At 47.6% G+C, this 19,019-nt stretch overlaps 1 protein-coding gene across 2 annotated transcripts in view; it reads left to right on the top strand.

Moving 5' to 3' along the window:
* Window positions 1-19,019, top strand: part of RBPMS (RNA binding protein, mRNA processing factor) — a 168,749-nt gene that overhangs the window by 100,069 nt on the left and 49,661 nt on the right. For both annotated transcript variants that reach the window (XM_040994227.1, XM_040994226.1), the window contains exon 5: window positions 10,409-10,559. In XM_040994227.1, the coding sequence (XP_040850161.1) occupies window positions 10,409-10,559 (151 nt within the window). The remainder of the gene's footprint in view (window positions 1-10,408; window positions 10,560-19,019) is intronic.

Genomic DNA, 19,019 nt, shown 5'->3' with positions numbered 1-19,019 from the left:
AAATTTATATAACACCATGAATTTCTCAAGAGGTTGTGATAGTTGAACAGTCCTGAGTTGCTGGCGATCCCGCCACTCCGGTCACGATGAGATCTCTCCCAAATCCACCGGCTGCTATAGTCCACCTTAGTGTCTCCATCTGCCCAGATCTTCATTTCCAATGATTGGCTGGGGTAGTTGATCAGTTTGGTCTGTCCTCTGCCATGGTACCAGATATCCTCTGGAGGCTCTGATGTACTGCCATATCCTCCATGTACATTTGTATATGCCGTCCTCTGCTCCATCTGAGCCACTGAGGAGCCCCAGCCCTGACACATGCACCCCACAGTCAGCTCGTGGAACCTGCAGTTCTCTCCATGGCCAGGGTTCTGAGACCAGCAGTTCAGTTGGTAGGGAATCACTCAAGAAACCTCATCTGAGGCCATCCCAGACCTGATTCTTGTGTGTGTTTGCCGGTACAGGGCCCAGCACAGTCTCACCTGAAACAGCCTACATACACACTGGTAGTTGCAGTTGCTGGGTCGGTTCTGCCTCCATATGCTTGGTCCTCTTTAGAAAATGTTTCAGAATTGAAGAGTAGCCAGAGTTGTAAAGAAAAACCACAATGAGATATCACTTCACACCCATCAGGGTGGCTAAAATAAAAACAACAGAAAAGAACAAGTGGATAGCAAAGATTTGGCAAAAGTGAACTTCGCATATATTAGTATTAGGAATGAAATGATACAGCTGCTTAAGAAATTAAGCACATTTCTATTCCCACCCCCATTCCGCCACACAAGTGGCATTAAATGCCTTAGGATCCAGCAGCTGGATCCTAACATATACACACACAAAAGCATATGTGACATTCATACCAACTTAAAAAAGAACCTGGGCCTAGCGCAGTAGCCTAGTGGCTAAATTCCTTGCCTTGCGGGCACCGGTTCTAATCCCACTTGCCATCCAGCTCCCTGCCTGTGGCCTGGGAAAACAGTCGAGGACGGCCCAAAGCCTTGGCACCCTGTACCTGCATGGAAGACCTGGAAGAGGCTCCTGGCTCTTGGCTCTGAATTGGTTCAGCTCCAACCATTGTGGCCATTTGGATAGTGAATCAGCATTGGATGAAAGATCTTTCACTGTTTGTTCTCTTTATAAATCTGCCTTTTAAGAAACATATTAGGTAAAGGACACTTGTCACAAAAGACCTTGTGTTGGATGATTTCATTTTTATTTAATCCCCAGAATATATACAGAAATTCAGATTAAATGTGAGTTAGTGATTAAAAGGGAGAAGGATAGAGGGAGAGATGGGGAGGAACTACCAGTGAGAATAAGTTTCATTTTGAGAAGATTTCAGCTTATAATGTTGTTGCACAATTCTGTGATGGTACTAGGAAGCATGGAAGGCGCTGCTCTAGAAAGGGTGTGTGTTGTGTGTGAACTGTATTTCGGAGCTGTAATTTAAAGGATCTGTAACATCCTGCCATCATTCATCATCTTTGTAAATACACCATTGCTTTTTTAGCTAACATTAAAGCAGCTCATTACGGATGTCATTCCTAGATACAATAGACCTCCGTGTTTGCTTAGTCGCGAAGGACTCACATTTTTGAGACGTTCTAGTATTTCTTCATCTACAGTTTGGGCTGCAGTTTAACGCTCGTGAAGACTGGGTGATAGAAGCCGTTTTCTCAGCTGACGTGTTGGTGACCCGTCCTGGTCAGCCATAAGGGAGGGAAATGGTGTTGGACTACTGTGTGTTTCTTGCGGGAAATGGTTGCTCAGAGATTCAGGTGGCTTTTGACTCAGGAGCCGTTGAGTTTACGTCTGTGCGTTTAAGTAGAAGTGTCTTGCAGAGCTGCCCACCCTCTCACCCATGCATTCCACTAAGCAGATCATCCTCTTCAGGACCCCCGGCGGTGGGGTCACTTCTGCCCTTACATGCCTTTGTGAGATGCCCCGCAGATAATGGTAATAGGCAGTGTTTGGTTAGCTCTCTCATTTGATTCTTGGTAGTTTCGAGGAGTGGGGAAAAACTTGCCGACCTGCATTAACCCCCATCCCTACAGTGGTGTCCCACTTGCTAGGCCTTGCTGTAAAAAAAAAAAAAGGTGGGGGAGGGAGATTAAAAAAACTTGTGACACAGGCTCAATTGTAGCTCAGCTCCCACATGGTGGAGATCCGAGATGGAGAGATTGTGAAGGAATTCTGTGTATTTACTGAGGCATCTGCTTGGGAAAGGCCGAATAGATAGCTTAACTAACAAGGATTTGGGCTCTACAACCAGAAACAGAGATAAGGTGGGGGGTGGGAAAGGGTCAGATAAAACAAGGTCATGCCTGATGATCTGGGCCATGTCTGACCTTGGCATGAGCTCCTTTCCTCCTGTATGTTGATTTTTGGACCTCGGACAGGAATTCTGTTGAGGTCATCTCACCTTTATAATGGTCAGTGGATTGCGAACTGGGGAAGAGCTAAGCAGGTGATCACAAAGGCAGGTGGCTTGCCACACGGTTGTGACCATGACTGTACTTTCTGATGGTGGAGCTCTGTGCTTGGGTATCGGGAGGTCAGAGCGAGCTGGTTAAAGGCTTCGGGCCTAAGGAGAGCAAGTTTGTTTCTCCTTTGCACTGTGAACAGCTGGTTGGGCTGGAGTGACTAGGCCTGTGCGTTCCTTCAAGCTGAAGTAGATTTTCCTATGAGGTTAGCCGTGAAGGAAGACAACCAGGAAATTCTTGGCAACCTGCTAGGTGGCCTCTTAGGGTATTGCTGTTGCTTGACTATTTTTATTCTATTGAAGGGGAAAAAACCTATGATGCTGTCACCTAATTCGGTACCAGATCCGCGTGCGTGTACCAGATCCACTCGGTCACCAGGTCTGAGTGGGCTGAGTGTGACACTCAGGGGTATTTCACTAGGAAATGGCCTTCTGTCTTACTGGAAGAAGGAAATGACACGCTGTGTTTCAAAAGAGAACTGAGCCCCTGGACAGTAAAAAACTACTGTCAAGGAGAAAAGATGTGTCACGTGCTTTCGCCTGATGGAGCAGTGTGCCTTGCCGTGTTGAGACTGTCGAACTACCAGTTCACCAGGACGAGGGAGGCAGCAAACCACCCAGCCTGGGGAGTGTACCAGGAGTTCACCTGACTTTGTTTTGTAATGGGGTTCTTCTATACAGCATGTGTAGCTCCACTTCTTTTTATCACCTTCATTTTTTTTTTTTAAATAAAGATTTATTTAATTGGAAAGTCAGACATACAGAGAGAGAGGAAGATCTTGCGTCTGTTGATTCACTCCCCAAGTGGCAGCAATGGCCGGAGCTGAGCTGGTCCAAAGCCAGGAGTCCGAAGCTTTCTCTGGAACTCCCAAGCGGGTACAGGGTCCCAAGGCTTTGAACCATCCTTGACTGCTTTCCCAGGCCACAAGCAGGGAGCTGGATAGAAAACGGGGCCTCCGGAATTAGAACTGGTACCCATATGGGATCCCGATGCATGCAAAGCGAGGACCCAAGTCGCTAGGCTACTGTGCCAGGCCCTTACCATCCTCATTTTTAAGTTTCCACATATCCATGAAAAGTTAAATGAAATTTCAAAATAGCTATAATAAATGGTACTAAAAGCCTTTGGTTATTTAGAATCATCCTCGAAGAGCAGCAGCATTTCAGAAAGTCAAAGCAAGTGGGGGAAGGGAGGATTTCAGATCACTGTTCTTCAGTGTTTGTGTCCACACTAAAATACGCTAACAAATGGGTGAGCAGATTGGTGAATGGGGTGATGGAAACACTTTAAAAATGATGAACCTTTTTCACTGGATACTATGTAATAGATAAAATTGAAACGGCAAAATAGTGAGAGACTGAAAACTGAAGACAAAGAAATCAATGAATCAAACTGCTTCAAATGAATAATACAATCCCTGAGAGGAGGAATGGGGGCAAGTAACCCCCCAAATTCTCCACTATTCATTTTGGCTCATCTTGATTCTAATGACAAGAACTATAAGGACATATTGAATTTCAGTTACTATGTATATTTTGTCTAGTGGTGTTGGCTAGCAAATTTGAAACTATTTAATTGTGTTCTTCTGTTCTGCAGGTTAAATTAATGTAGTGGACAACCAGAGTTTGGCAATTTGTAGCATCTAAGATAACCTAAGAAGCTACACTCCAGCCATTGGCTGTGGCCTGGAATAGGTATTATCAGTGTGAACTTCAGTATCTAAATACATTATCTATACCTAAAGGATCCAGAAAATTAAATAGGAATTTGAGCATGTGTATGTACCTGTGTGTGCATAGCCTCCATGTTACAGTCTGAACACCAGAGTGCACTTGTCCTTCGGCGCTGTGGGGGATCCTGTCCAGGGTTCCGTGCTGTAAAATGGTGTGTGACATTTGCATTGTACATCCTACTGTGTCCTTCATCTATTTGAGACGGAAAGCTCCAGTGCACTGGTACCTTCCCGAGGTGCCTGCAACTTGGGGGTTATTAATGCACTACAGGTCCGCCAGTGGGTGGCACGAACCTTGAGCTGTCACCACTGCGTCCCCAGATTCTACACAGGCAAGAAACTGAGGCAGGAGGGATGTGAGCTATAGTCCCAACTATGAGGGCCAGCCCCCTCCTCCTTGCGTATATTTTTCTCAAGTATTCACAGTGAATCATTGTGACACTGTAAGTTTAGATCTTAAGGAAAAGAAAAGGATGTACTTGTTCCATGTAGGTGCAGCTGTTTAATTTTCTCAGTGCAGTTGGTTGAATCCATGGATTTGGAAGTCGGGGATAAGGCGAGCTGACAGTAATGATAGTACTGAATTATAAATCGCAGGACTGATGTGCATGAATAATCAATGAGTGAGCCAGCAGGGGAGAAGTGAAGGCTTTTCCACGAAGCAGGAAAGTGATGTATGCAAGCGGGATGCTTGGGGGACCGTGTTGCAGCTGTGAGAGTGAGCCTTGCCCCACGTGAGAGTCATTCATATATGTCAAGAAGAGTAGATTTGATGAGAAGATACTCATATCATCTTAAAGACTGATTTATTGGAAAGGCAGATTTACAGAAAAAAGGAAGCAGAAAGATTTTCCATCCACTAGTTCACTCCCCAATTGGCCCCACCAACCAGAGCTCAGCTGATCCAAAGCCAGGAGCTGCTTCTGGGTCTCCCACGCGGGTGCGGGGTCCCAAGGCTTTGGGCAGTCCTCTACTGTTTTCCTAAGGCGCAAGCAGGGCAGCTGGGACATGAACTGGCACCTGTATGGGATCCCGACGCATACAAGGCGAGTACTTTAGCCACTTAGGTTTCTGTGCCAGGCCCTGTTCACATCATCTTAAAGGACCCTCTGTGATAACACGCTGGTTTGAAAATGAAAATTTGCCGCCAATCAGAGGACAGAAGTCATGTGTGCCTCCCAATAGGACATGCCAAACAGAACACAGAATTTCTGCTGCAATATTCCTGCCAAAAATGCCTAACCTTAGATAGAACCAAATTCAGGGACATTCTGAGGAATAAATAGCCTGTACTCTTCTCAAATGCCAGGGTCACAAAAGACAAGGACTAAAAAAAAATTTTTCCACATTAAAGGAGACTAACCAGATGTGGCAACTGTAATGCTGTGTGTGATTCTGGGTTGGATCATAGAACAGGAATACACAGAGATGTTCTGGATTTGGGGAAGCCAGCTGAAGAAGAGGTTAAAGAGGCAGCATCCTTATGATTGACCACCACGAGTTACAAGGGCAGGCAGTTCTGTGTGTGTAATAGGAAGAGCCTGCAACTTGTCTGTACCTTTGATGTTATTGCCAAAAGACAAACACAGCTGGCTGGGTGCTGGGGTATCTTTTCTACCACTGGCCCTGCTTGCTACCTCTCTGTAGAAAATCATTTGTTCTAACTTTTAATCTGTATTGGCATCAATTAGGACTTTAGGAAATAAAGGGGGTGCTGTGGTACAGAGGAACAAGTCACTACATGGGACACCAACTTCCCATATCTAAATGTCTAGGATAGTCTCCGCTCCCCAGGTTTTGTTTTGTTTTGTTTTGTTTTGTTTTGTTTTGTTTTGTTTTGTTTTTTAAAGATTTATTTTTATTATTTTTTTATTGGAAAGGCGGATGTACAGAGAGGAGAGACAGAGAGGAAGATCTTCCGTCCGATGATTCATTCCCCAAGTGAGCGCAACAGGTCGATACTATGCCGATCCGAAGCCAGGAGCCTCTTCCGGGTCTCCCACGCGGGTGCAGGTTCCCAAAGCTTTGGCCGTCCTTGACTGCTTTCCCAGGCCACAGGCAGGGAGCTGGAAGGGAAGCGGGGCTGCCGGGATTAGAACCGGCGCCCATATGGGATCCCGGGCATGCAAGGCGAGGACCTTAACCACTTGCACCACCGCGCCGGGCCCAGGTTTTGTTTTGTTTTTAAGGGTTTTCTTTCCCCCTTATTGGAAAGGCAGATATACAGAGAGAAGGAGAGACAGAAAGAAAGATCTTCCATTCAACGGTTCATTCCCCGAGTGGTCCCGTTGATCACAGCTAGGCGCTTGTTTCTGGTATCCCATGCAGGTGCAGGATCCCAAGGCCTTGGGCTGTCCTCCGTTGCTTTCCGAGGCCACAGCAGGGAGCTGGATGGGAAGTGGAACATCTGGCACATGATCTAGTGCTCAAAGGGCATGCCAGCCCTCACAGGTGGAGGATTAGCCTGTCGTGCTACTGCACCAGCCCAAACCAATCCACGTCTAATCCACCTTCCTACTAAGATGCCTCAATGGAGTACTATAGTCTTTGCCATCCAGATGGAAGGTCCAGACAGTGGCCAGCCCAGCCTCAACTATTGTGGCCATCTGAGTAGTGAACCAACAGATGTGAGATTCTCTCTGTCTCTTTCATACTGTGTCACTCTGTTTTCAAGTTAATACATAAAAGATTATTAAAATTATATGTAATTGTAAAAATTTTCAGGCAAAATTGTAGAGATGTGTGCTTGCTGTGTCCTCTTTCCCCTCATCAGGGTCATCACCATTAACACATTGGTTGCCCCGTGATGACCTTTTCTATTTTCTAGTCTCAGGGAACTGTACCTGTCATATCCGTGCTATGAAACATGGTTGAATTAAAAAAGAACCCTGGTATAGCCATGGGCATTATGTTTTTTTAAGTAAGTACGTATAGATCTGCCTCATTCTTCCTCATTTTTTCACCCTGTAAATGAATGATTCTGTTGCCCCTGAAATTCATTGTCCACGACTGATGGGCTGGCCATTTGTAAAGACCCTGAGCTAGCCGGCAGACTTGTACCCAAGACAGAAGATTCCAATAGCCAGCAGGGTGCTCTGATGAGCCTAGTGGTAGGAGTTTTGAGGCCTTCTCCCTGGTGGGAAGCTGTGTGGGAAGAAGTTGACTAAGCACTGCCCATCCCTGTTTCCTCTGTCTGGACGGTCAAGGTTGATTCTCCCAGAGGACCAAACATGTGTCATCACTTTGGGTGACTTCTGGCCCACATAAAGTAATTGATGAAATGGATAGGCATGCAGCATGAACACCCCCATGCCCTGCCTCTCCAAGGACCAGTGGGATGAAAGCCCCACCCCAACAGCTCTAAGTTCCTCCTTAGCCCATAGTGCTAATCTGCCAGTAACAGGGTTCCCCTCTTGTGGCCCCTGCCCAGGCAGTATCAGCATTGCCTGGGAATTTGTGAGAACTGCAGGCTCTTCAAGCTGCACTTTGGAGGGTGGTTCCAAGCGTCTTTGAGCAGGTCTCCCAGGGGCTCTCAGTGAGGCCAGACAGCCCGCCCCTGGGGCCTTCAAGGTCTTTCCTCTCCCCTGCCTGTGGAGCCGCCTTCTCCTGGCCCTCCCTCACCTCTCACCTCCAGCATATACCTCCCTGCATCCTGTCCCACACAAACTTGCTGAGCCCTTTGCTGCACTGCCACCTGTTGAACTGCTTTTCCAGCAGCAGCCTGTCATTGCCTTCCTTCCAGCAGCCGGCCCAGGTGGGGAGCGCAGAGCCTACGTTTGCTTGATGCTGTTGGCAGTCCGTGTTGCTAGCTTACAGAAACCTGGCTCTCAAATGAACGTTGTCTTGATATGCAGAAAGCGCCCTTCTCCTCCATGGCAGTGCGACACTTGGCTCTCCTCTGTGAGAGGGACCACTGGTGCCAGCCTTTCGCTTGGTACACCTATCCTGACAGCATTTCACGTGAACACGGTGTTGCCAGAAAAGCATCTTTTTAGGTTTTAATTAAAAGCACAGGGCTTACCCCCCACCTGACTCTTTCCTATCTCTTATTCATCTCTCTCATTTTCTTCTTGTGTTCTCCTTTGCCTCTTCCTCCCCCACCTCCTCCTCCTCCTTTAACATTTAAACTGTTTTTGGCTTCACTAATCTCTGTAGACTGAAAGTTAGCCGCTCAGGATATTGATTACCAAATATGGTCTTGCTGTTAAAGATGCTAGAGGAATGTGGCTTGCATTCTAAGCCTCTGCCTGTGAATAAGCTGCCAAACAAATTAGGTCATTTGAACTTGTGAGTGTTTTTTTTCGTTTTCTTCTTCTTCTTTGTTAAAACACGGTTGTTGGATCTTTGCTTTGGAACATAATGTTGATGTTATTTTAGCTCAAAGAAGATGAGGGGTGTGAGAAGGGGAGTGGGGGGATTCGGTTCAGTTTGTGTGTGGATGCAGCCCGCCAACCCGGATTCTGTAAGAGGGGAGCTCGGGTGTGGAGCTTCAAATAGGTTGTGGCATAGCAGACTTGTGGCCATGCTGGGTGAGGCTGGGTGTTCCGGGGGACCACAGCCAGGCTCCAGGATGCGCAGCTGCTGGACAGGTGGGTCCTGGTCTTGGAAAGTGGTGTGTTCCCCAGGAAGCAGGTGGAGTTGCGTGCCACCGAGGCCTCTGTGGAAGAGGTGGCAGGTGGCCTCTGTGGGTTGGAGAGTGGAGCACAGGCACAAACCTTTCCCCAGAGGACCTCGAGGTGATGGCCAGGGGCCGCTCTGCACAGCTCCCAGCTCCTTATTTAGAAGAGGGCTCCGGACGAGGAGGTGCCATCCGCAGCCGTGGGCAGGAACTGCTGCCGCTGCATCCCAGGCCAGCTCTGTCTCCTCCCTGCTAGACGTCTGTGTGGAGAAGGTGGCAGGACTTCCCCAGTATCTCCTCAAAACATTTGCTCCTGTGTTCCCCCACGCAAGTGCACTGTTCTGTGGTTCCATCTCTGAAGGCATGAATCAGGCACCCGGAGAGAGGCTGGGCAGCCCTTCTCTTGCCTTGCCTTCCTCACCTCTGCTTTCTCATATCTCTTAGCATGCATTCACAGCCTCTCACGTGTTCAGCCTGTGAAGTTCAAAGGTAGAGACCTTTCATCTATTGGTTCACTCCCCTATGTGGCCACAACAGCCAGGTCTGGGCCAAGCCAGTGTCTAGGAACTTGAAACTCCTGTCTGAATCTCCCTCATGGGTGATGGGGACCCAAGGGACTACACCGTCCTGTTTTCCCATGGGCAATAGCAAGGAGCTGAGTCAGGCAGCTTAAACTGTGATCTGACAAGAGATGCCAGCAATACAGGCAGCAGAGGGCTTGACGTGCTGCACCCAAGTCTTGTCTTTCGACAATGTTAGTGATTAATTTTGTTTTGATGAACTGCAAGAATAGGGTCGAGGTAATTGAGCTTGCTCTTTGGCCTGTATAATCCTTGTTTCTCTATGTAGCTAGCAAGCCAATTGTAGTCAAAGTCAGAACCTGACGGAATCAAGGAGTTTAAATTTCCTGACATTCACAAGCTAACTGGAATGAAAGATTATTGGTTACGCTGAAATCTTCGAGCTGGTTAATTTCTGTCTCCCACCAAACACTGGGTGCTTGGGTTACCTTTACAACGAACTGTGATTGGGAAGCTGGGTGGGTGGAAGCTGGCTCTCTCTGCATAGGGAGTAGGACTAACCGCATGGACGGTCACGCAGCCTTCCGTGTTATGAGGCCGGGCGTAGCTCAAGGCCGCCTGGGGTTTCTGGTGTCGGGCTCCAGTGGTGCCAAGTGTTCTGTGTTCTTTGTATCCCGGTCACAATTTTCATTCTCATTGGTGGCCATTTGATCTGAGTATTTTACGTTTCTGGTGCTAGGAATTTGCTGGCCCAGAATTTGAAAGTTGAACCAGAAAGGTCCAAACCACCCCCGACACACCCCTAAGAATAAGAGTGAGTTTTGAAAATCCCCCTCATTAGTTTGCAGTGAAGTAAGCTAAAGCCCCTTGGTTCTCATGGACATAACATGTTGTGGATTTTCCCTGATCGTAGGGAGAATGAGGGCGCTGGTGACCTCCTTTTTTTCACTGACAGACCGGAGTATCTGGGTGTGTTTATTCTGTTGCCATTCCAGCGCAGTGCGGAGGAAATGAAAGCATCACAGTCACATCTTGCATTTTGTTCTTTCTTCCAAAGGGCATCCGCTTCGACCCTGAAATACCGCAAACACTACGACTAGAGTTTGCAAAGGCAAACACGAAGATGGCCAAGAACAAACTCGTAGGGACGCCAAACCCCAGTGCTCCCGTGCCCAACACTGTACCTCAGTTCATTGCCAGAGAGCCATGTAAGTCATTCCTCTGCGATTTCCGGGCAGGGGCGGAGAACTGGGAGAAACCAGGGCTGTTCCGGGCTGGAAGTGAGATGACACCACGGGCTGGGAGCTGGCTGCTAGCCGCTAGCCGCGTCTCCATTTCCGCTCCATGAAGAAGCTGCTGCTTCCTCCTGGTTCAGCTGGAACAGAAGCCAGAACTTGCCTCCCACTGGGTGGTAGGCTTCCTGGGTGTGACGCCAAACGCTGTGCATATGCCTCTGTTGGCTGGACAGTAGATGAGTCTTTTACTCTGGGTGATGGTCCTCAGCCTTTGCTTTCCTCCCTTTGCTCAGAGGCATCAGTTCTGTGTGTTTGGAAAAGTATGTGACTGAAAGTGAAAGAGGCAGGGCTGACTCGACGGCACAGTGGGTAAGGCCACAGACTGCAGCACTGGCATCCAATAGCAGTGCTGGTTCGAATCCCAGCAGCTCCACTTTCAATCCAGCTCCCTGTTCATGCACCTGAGAAAGCAATGGAGATGGCCCAAGTGCTTGGATCCCTGACACGCACCGTGCGCATCTGGGGAGGACACCAACAGGCAGAAGATTTCGCTGTCACTTTGCCTTCCAAATCAGTACAGGTTATGGGAGGAGTGAAAGTGTCAGTCTGAAATTGCTGCTTTTGAGAACAGTTTAGCCTTAACTCTCAAGGGAAAAGTAATCATGCACAAAGAATGTGTACAGTTGAACAATCAACCCTGGTAAACAAACACTTAGCAAAGCTTTACGGAAATCCAGGGCTTCCTGTTTTAAATTAATCGGCTAAATTGCCAAACCTGAGTGAGCTGCTTCAGCTAAACGTGCAGACCTCAGTGTTGGCCTTGCATAGGGATCAAGGAGCTCTTCATTTGCCCCCGATCAAGGAGCTCTTCATTTGCCCCCTCGGCCCTGTGTGGTCAGTGGAGCAGGGCATCCTGGGAAGCCTGAGTGGTGCGTAGTTGGTCGCAGTATTTCAGTCTTGTCTTTCAGGGTCTCCCTCCTGATCTCCGTGATTACAGTCCTTCTGCTCCATTGATGACGAGGGGGGGGGGTGGGGGATGGCGGGGCGCTGACTCAGAGCTTCGGTATCAGTTGTCTTCCCTTCCTCCTGGGGACTGTGACATTTCCTGTCACAGGCATAGATGAGTGGCTTTGCTGGAAGTACACTGCGAGCTAACACTGTGATGGGTCTTGATTGGCAAGTCCGTGTGTGCAGTGCCCGTGTTTGGTACCCAAGGTGGTTAGTTTAGCCACCTTGCAGGTGGGGACTCTGATTGAAGCATGGGATTCTGGGATTGAAAAGCCCTGGAAGGAAGGCCAAAAGGGAAGAGGGGTTTTTGTTTTTGTTTTTTAAAGGAAAGGAAAGTGAGTAGGAAAAGAAACTATGTATGTATATATATATCATATATAATATATACACACACACATATACACGTACATACAAATGAAGATATCCTTGGAATGCCGAGTTAGAGTGATGGGGACATTTAAAATCTGCTGGTTCACTCTGTAAATGACTGTAATCACCAGAGCTGAGCTCATCTGAAGCCAGGAGCCAGGAACTTCATCCAGGACTCACACATCCCTGCAGACAGGGGTCCTAGTGGGCTTGGACCTCCCACAGCTTTCCTGGGCATCTGAGCAATGATCTGGATGGAAGGTAGAGCAGCCAGGACATGAATTGGTGTCCATATGGGATCCCGGCACCAGAGGCAACTTTACCTGCCCTGCCAGTATATGCGCCAGGCCCACCAGAGTTCTTATACCGCCACTCACCCCTTCTTGTTGGTGTCCCTCATCTGGCAGTGACTGAAAAGCAATGTCTGCTGTCACAAAAGGAGGAATGTTGTGTGATCTAACTGATCTTGAACTCTCAGCCAGGGTGTCGGACCCTGGAGATGGCAGCAAACCCCATGGATGCCGTCATTGCACTTGGCCCTGGGAGTGGATGCTCTGCAGGTGCCAGGGTGGCTCAGCACCATAACAAAGGAATTCTACAGCTAAGCATCTCCCAGATCATCCCACTACTTCTACCTGGCACCTGCTCTGTGCTAGGCACGGAGGAGAGAGTGCCAGGAACATGGTGGCCTTCTGTGGGGAACCTTGGCTGTAGGCCAAAGAGATAGCAGGGTGGCTTCTGGCTCTGTGGGTCATTCGCAAACTTCCACCTTGAGGGAAACACGTCTAGCCTTGCTGTGCTCACCTGTGAAATGCAAGTAAAGTTTTCGTCAGGTGACTGTGTAGAGAGCTAGCACAGACATGTCATTGGGTTTGATTGGTGATGAAACCGCTCGGAAGCATGCCTTGTACTAGGCACGTGTACTATGCAGTGCCATTTTTGTAAAGCCCTAGGTCCTATTATCTGAAGCAGGTGTTGCTTTTCTGAGGCATCATCATTGTGGGACTACAGCCAGGTGTGTTTGCAAGGTAGCAGAATGCATGAAGGAAATTCAGATGTAGTCCCTGGACGATAGTTTCTTCCACCTTTTGAGCTAGATTTTGGTTAGTTTGAACTTCATCTCTTCTGTATGTTATGAAGTTTGAAGGGAACTGAGAAAACTTTTAGTAAGACACGTGGGGAAATGACCAGGGAGCTACCTCCTCAGTGGTACAGAAGGTGGGTAAGATCTTGGTTTGCCAGTGTGAGCCTGGGTTGTTATCAGGTGGCCTTTCTCCATGCTTGGGTACTGGGATGGTGAGGAGGTTGGCTATGGCTTAGGCCTTTATCTCTCCCCTCCCCCCAGAAATGGGAAGCAGATATAGAAAACTTGGAAACAATGATCTCACCCACTTCTCCCTAACCCTAGTTCTTTCCTACCCTGATTGACTATGTATGTAAACATTGTTTTTATTATATTTTTGACAATCTTTACGTAGTTAATTAGGGTAACAAGGTTCAAGGGCTATAGAAAAATGAGTAAGACTATCATTTCCATATTGTTTCCTTCATATATCTGACATAAAGGGGAATTTTAAGGGAGAAGCCCCACCCAGTCTCCCACCCACCCCAGGTCCCTGATGTGGGGCATGCTCCAAAGGTCTTGCTCAAGTGGATTTGCTAATTCAACATTTATGAATTGCTGCCAGTCTCACCATTCCAAGCACGATGAGGTTGTTGAAGAATCCACTGACTAACGTAGTCCATCATAGAGTCTCCGTTTGCCCAGTTTTCACTGCCAACGTATACCTGAGGTGGTTGATTGACTTGTTCCGTCCTTTGTCTTTTGGTGGTTAGGGTTCTGAGTCTGGCAGTTCGATTGGGGAGATCCCCAAAGAAACTTCGTCTGAGGTATTCCCAGACCAGATTCTTGTATGTACTAGCAAGTATAAGGCCCTGTACAGTCCATTGCCCCAATCAGCTGGTGGTTGCAATTGCTGGGTTGGTTCTGTTTTCAGCCCCGACTTCCACTGGAACCAATGAGTGTTGCAGTCCAGCCTGGTTCTGCCCAGCACACACTCGGCCCTCACACAAACCAGTGGGAGCTGCAGCCTAGTCAGAGCGACCCACAATAACCCCCTCCAAGCCCGCCCCCTACCCTGGTTTGCCAGTATGTATAGCAGACTAGTCCAGTCTGTCCCACATCCCATTCAGCTATCATACATGTCAATGGGTGTTAAAGCCTAGTTCCATCTATCCAGCTCAACTATCCAGCCCTCACGGATGTTGTTGGGTGTCTGTCTAGCCACCCCAGCCCCTGTCCTAGTTTTCATGCCTTCCTATGGGAGTGGTAACCCAAGAGGGAGGAGTCCATTATTGCCCTCCCAGGCCATTCCCACTCCCAGATTATGCACTCTCCAGGTAGTTCTGGCATTTGACTTGACAGAATTAGCCCCCAGTGCCAGCTTCTGCCAGCTGATGCTGTGGCTAAGCCCAAACAACCCTCACCCACTCTAATTTTGTTTGCACCAGTAAGAACAATCCGCCCAGCCTGGCTTTTCCCTGATCTGGTCCACATGAGGCGCACAGGTGTTGTAGCCCTGCCTAGTCTGGTTTGCCCCCATCCCAGCTCATGCTCTCCAGTGGGAGTAGCAGTCCAGCAAGGGAACCCCCCCTCCCATATTCCCCTTGCGGGCTCTGCCCCCTCCTCTCAGCCTGCAAGATGCCATAGACTGTGTCGCTACTTCCCCGACATAAATGTTATCATCTATTATGGGAGGATTCTAAGTGTCAGAAACCCTGATAGATATTGTGGTGTGAGTTTTCTCATCTGATTAGCAGTATGACAATTGAAGAAATTGAGGAAGGCCTAGAACATTTGAGTTTGATCCTTTAACAAGTAGTATAGGCTTAATTGTGTTTCCTAAAACTCGTATGTTGACATCACAACCAGATACCACAAGATGTAACTGTTTGGTGATCAGATTTTGTTTGTTTGTTTATTTGTTTGTTTGTTTAACTATTTTTATTGGTAAGTTAGATTTACAGAGGAGAGACAGAAAGATCTTCCATCTGCTGGTTCACTCCTCAAGTGGCTGCAATGGCCGGAGCTGAGCCGATTTCAAAGCCAGGAGCCTTCTCTGGGTCTCCCATGCAGGTGCAAGGTCCCAAGACTTTTGGGCCACAGGAAGGGAGCTGGAAGGGAAGTGTTGCAGCTGGGACATGAACTGCTGCCCATGTGGAATCCTAGCACATGCAAAGCGCAGACGGTAGCCACTATGCTACCACATGGGACCCTGGAGATCGGATTTTTAAAAAAGGTGAAGTTCAAATGAGGCTGCTAGTGCAGGGACCTAATCTAGCATGAGGAATGTCCCCGTGAAATCTAAAACGGACACCAGGGATGGGTGCCTCCAGGAAAGACATCATGTTGAGGACACACACAGAGAGGAGGAGAAAGAAAACCTTCTAACCTGGAAGGGAGGTGACGTAAATTTCTGATGGGAGAACCTGGGTTTAAATCACCACTGGTCATTTTCCAGTTGCCTGACTTTGGTCCTTAACCTCTGTGTTTCTCCAGTGTCTCTGCTGTAAGAATGCCATGTCAAATCAGGCCCATCCAGTTGGGAAGATTTGATGAGTGATGTACAGAAGTTAGCGAAGAGTATACCCAGCACCCAATGATTGTTACCCCGTGCTTGGGTGCCTTTTTTTCTCAGAACTGAGGCCTGCCGCGTTTCTGCATCTGTGAGTTTAGCCCCTGCAGACTCACTGTGGAATGTTTGGAGGACGCTGCAGATTTGTCCTTGTGTGCTTACATTTGGTCTCAATCCCAGGAAGTGTGAGGAGAGGTGTACTCGAGGGGATTTTGTAACGATTGTGATACAGTAAGGCATATCTATTTAGGCTCTAGGTTGGTGCATTTTGTGATCATGCACATTAATTTCCCTTAAGGATCAGTTTGTTCACCTGTTGTGGCAGCACTTGGTCTTAAAGGTGGAGGCAACCAAGCACTTCCCAGAGCCTCCCCTCAGCCCATACAGATCCTTGCCTTGCGGTTCTCACATTGCAGAGTATCTGCTAAAGGGCTCCAGAAGTTTGCAGTGTTCCGGATTCTTGTAGCCCATCCACCCCCTGGAATCCTGACTTTGTAAGGGGCCAATCTTTTGATCCCGGGCCAGGGACTGGTCCACGAATTGGGCTCTTGGAGTCGTCAAAGTTGCCTGGGCGATTCTGACATGTGGTTATGTTTGAGCCTCGCCAGTGTGCCGCTGCATTGTAAGGCGGACCCCTTGCTGCGCAACCCACTCTGTTGCCTCCTTCCCACTCCATCCCTCCCTTCTCCCTTCCCCTATTCTGTACCTCTTCTCCCTTCTGAACAGAAAAGCATGCTCCACTGGGTCGGTGCTCTCAAATACCTGGTGAGCACATACCCCTTTGGTGAATAATCACACCACTTCCTTGTTTGCCTGCCACAGGCCAGGAATTTCCCGCTTGTCTGATGTTGACCCTCACTGTCCACAGTTGAGTGTTTTGCCTTTTGTCTCAAAAGATCCTGAACTCCAGAAAGGCCCTTGAAGGAGCTAGCCAGTGTGCTCGCGAGGACATCACTTAGCTAATGCAAAAGCTAATTCCAGCTTCCCGCTGAGATAGGTGGTGAGGTGGCTGGAGTCCTTGGGTCCCTGCCAACCATTTCTGGGCTCCTGGCTTTGGCCCAGCCCACCATATTTATAGACAGCTGGGGGAGTCAACTAGCAGATCACAGTCTGCTCTGTCCCTCTCTCCAATTTGTTTTTTAAAAATCTTTGAAAATGAAAGTGACCAGTTGTATTTGTCAACTTTTCATGGCTAATGCAATGCTTGAGGTAAGCTAACATCATCAAGGTGTGAATTCTGGAGGTTGACAGTTCAAGAACAACTGGGACCCATTGTTTAAAAAAAGGTAGACATTTTAATGGTGTCAAGTATATATACCAAGAAATACGCCTAAGTGTGCGTATAAATAAGTTTTTGTCTTTGAGCACATCCATAGCTAGCAGCCAAATTAAGAGTAATATATGACTGCTGCCCTGAGTCTCCTTCATTTACTTTTTTTTAATGTGGCAAAGAAAGGGTATTTTGTCATTCACATGAAATAGTCAGTAAAGCAATATTTATAATAAACAGCAAATGATATGACGTCCACACAGTTTTTATGTTCTCTGTATCCATACTCTTTGCGTTTCTGGTCTGGCTTGTTTCACTGATTCTGGCATTTGCAGGCGCGTCTACTATGTTGCAGATGCCAGAATGTCATTCCCTTTTGGTGGCTGAGTGATATTTCATCATACATGCATAATTCATTTTTTAAAATTCAGTCATCAATTGGTGGACATCCAGGTCAATTCCATACTGTTGCTGTTGTAATCTGAGTTGCCATAAATGGGGCATACAGCCAGTGACTTTCAACTGTTTACGTAAGTAGCCAAGATGAGAACATGTATCCGTTCACTTTGGGGTTATTTCAAGTTGTTCAAATAGAAATGAGCACAAGTGAGAGACGTGGTAAGCCGTATGGCCCTGGGTTTTGAAGTTTGAGGCCCTAATGCCTCATTTGTGCACTCTTCTGCAGACACACTTTCTGTGAAACTAACAAAGGGAATAAATAGGTAAATCCCAAAAGCTTCATGAGGAATTGACAAGCGATTCTTTTTACCTTTAGTTTTGAGAGAAACAGTAAAAAGCCGTTCTTGCTTCGTATGTTAAAGCTGGATTAAGGGTCATGGTTCTATACTGCTTATCTCCCCTACTGTGTTGAGGTGCTTGAACATCAAGTCCCACCTCTGCTTCTGAAATTTTTTCTTATTTTTTTTAGATTTATTTATTGGAAAGTCAAATCTAAACAGGAGAGACAAAAAGATCTTCTATCCACGAGTTCACTCCCCAAATGGCCACAATGACCAGAGCTGAGCCTTGCCTACGCCACGAGCCCCAAGCCTCCTCCATGCCACCCATGTGATTGCAGGGTCCCAAGGCCTTGGGCTGTCCTCCACTGCCCTCCCAGGCCACAAACAGGGAGCTGCATGGGAGTTGGAGCTGCTGGGACATAAACCAGCACCCACATAGATCCTGGTGCTTGCAAGTGGACCATCCTCCTACCCTGCCTGATGCCCCTAACCCTGGTACTTCTAATACAGCTTCCTACTTATATGTCTGGCAGGCCACAAGAATTAGTCCAGTACCTACTACCAACACAGGAGACCAGATGGAGTTCCCATCTCCTAGCTCTGGCCTCTCTGTTAATTTGCCTTTCAAATACATATTTAGAAGCATGACCTGGTTCTACAATTAAAAAAAGAAAGGAAGGAAGAAGGCTAAAGAATGAGGAATTACCTGATAGAAAGTTGGGTCTCTAATTTAGAGAGATGATTCAGTCCCCTTTAAGAGAATCTGAAGGTGATTGCAATCTGGACGTCCACAGTTGAAAGACAGGCTGTATCTTCCCTTCCCTGAACTCTCTCCAGAGCCTTCTAAAATTGTGTTTTCAACGCACTTTGCAGAAGCGCTTATGTCCTACTCATTTTATTATTGTGAAAGACAGACCGTGGCATCTGGCAGGTTGTGGCGCAGTATTTGAAGCTGCCACTTGCCATTCTAGCATTCCATAATGGAGCACTGGTTCAAGTCTTGGCTGCTTCTCTTCTGATCCTGCTCCCTGCTAATAAAATGGAGAGAGCCATGGAGAGTAGACACAGAGATTGGGTCCCAGCCACTCCTTGGGAAACCAGGATGAAGATCCAGTCTCCTGGCTTCCTTGTAGCCATTTTAGGGAGCAATCCAGCACATGGAATCATGCACACATTCATTCCCTGTCCCAGCTTCCCTCCGCCCCACATACACTCTGCCTTTCAGATATGCAATACAACTTTTTTTTTTAAAAGATTTATTTTTATTATTTTTTTTATTGGAAAGGCGGATATACAGAGAGGAGAGACAGAGAGGAAGATCTTCCATCCGATGATTCACTCCCCAAGTGAGCGCAACAGCCGATACTATGCCGATCCGAAGCCAGGAGCCTCTTCCGGGTCTCCCACACGG

Source organism: Ochotona curzoniae, unplaced genomic scaffold (genome assembly GCF_017591425.1).
Source record: "Ochotona curzoniae isolate NIBS_2020 unplaced genomic scaffold, NIBS_Ocur_1.0 contig_899, whole genome shotgun sequence".
Classification (NCBI taxonomy): domain Eukaryota; kingdom Metazoa; phylum Chordata; class Mammalia; order Lagomorpha; family Ochotonidae; genus Ochotona; species Ochotona curzoniae.
This window is presented reverse-complemented; position numbering and strand designations above follow the sequence as displayed.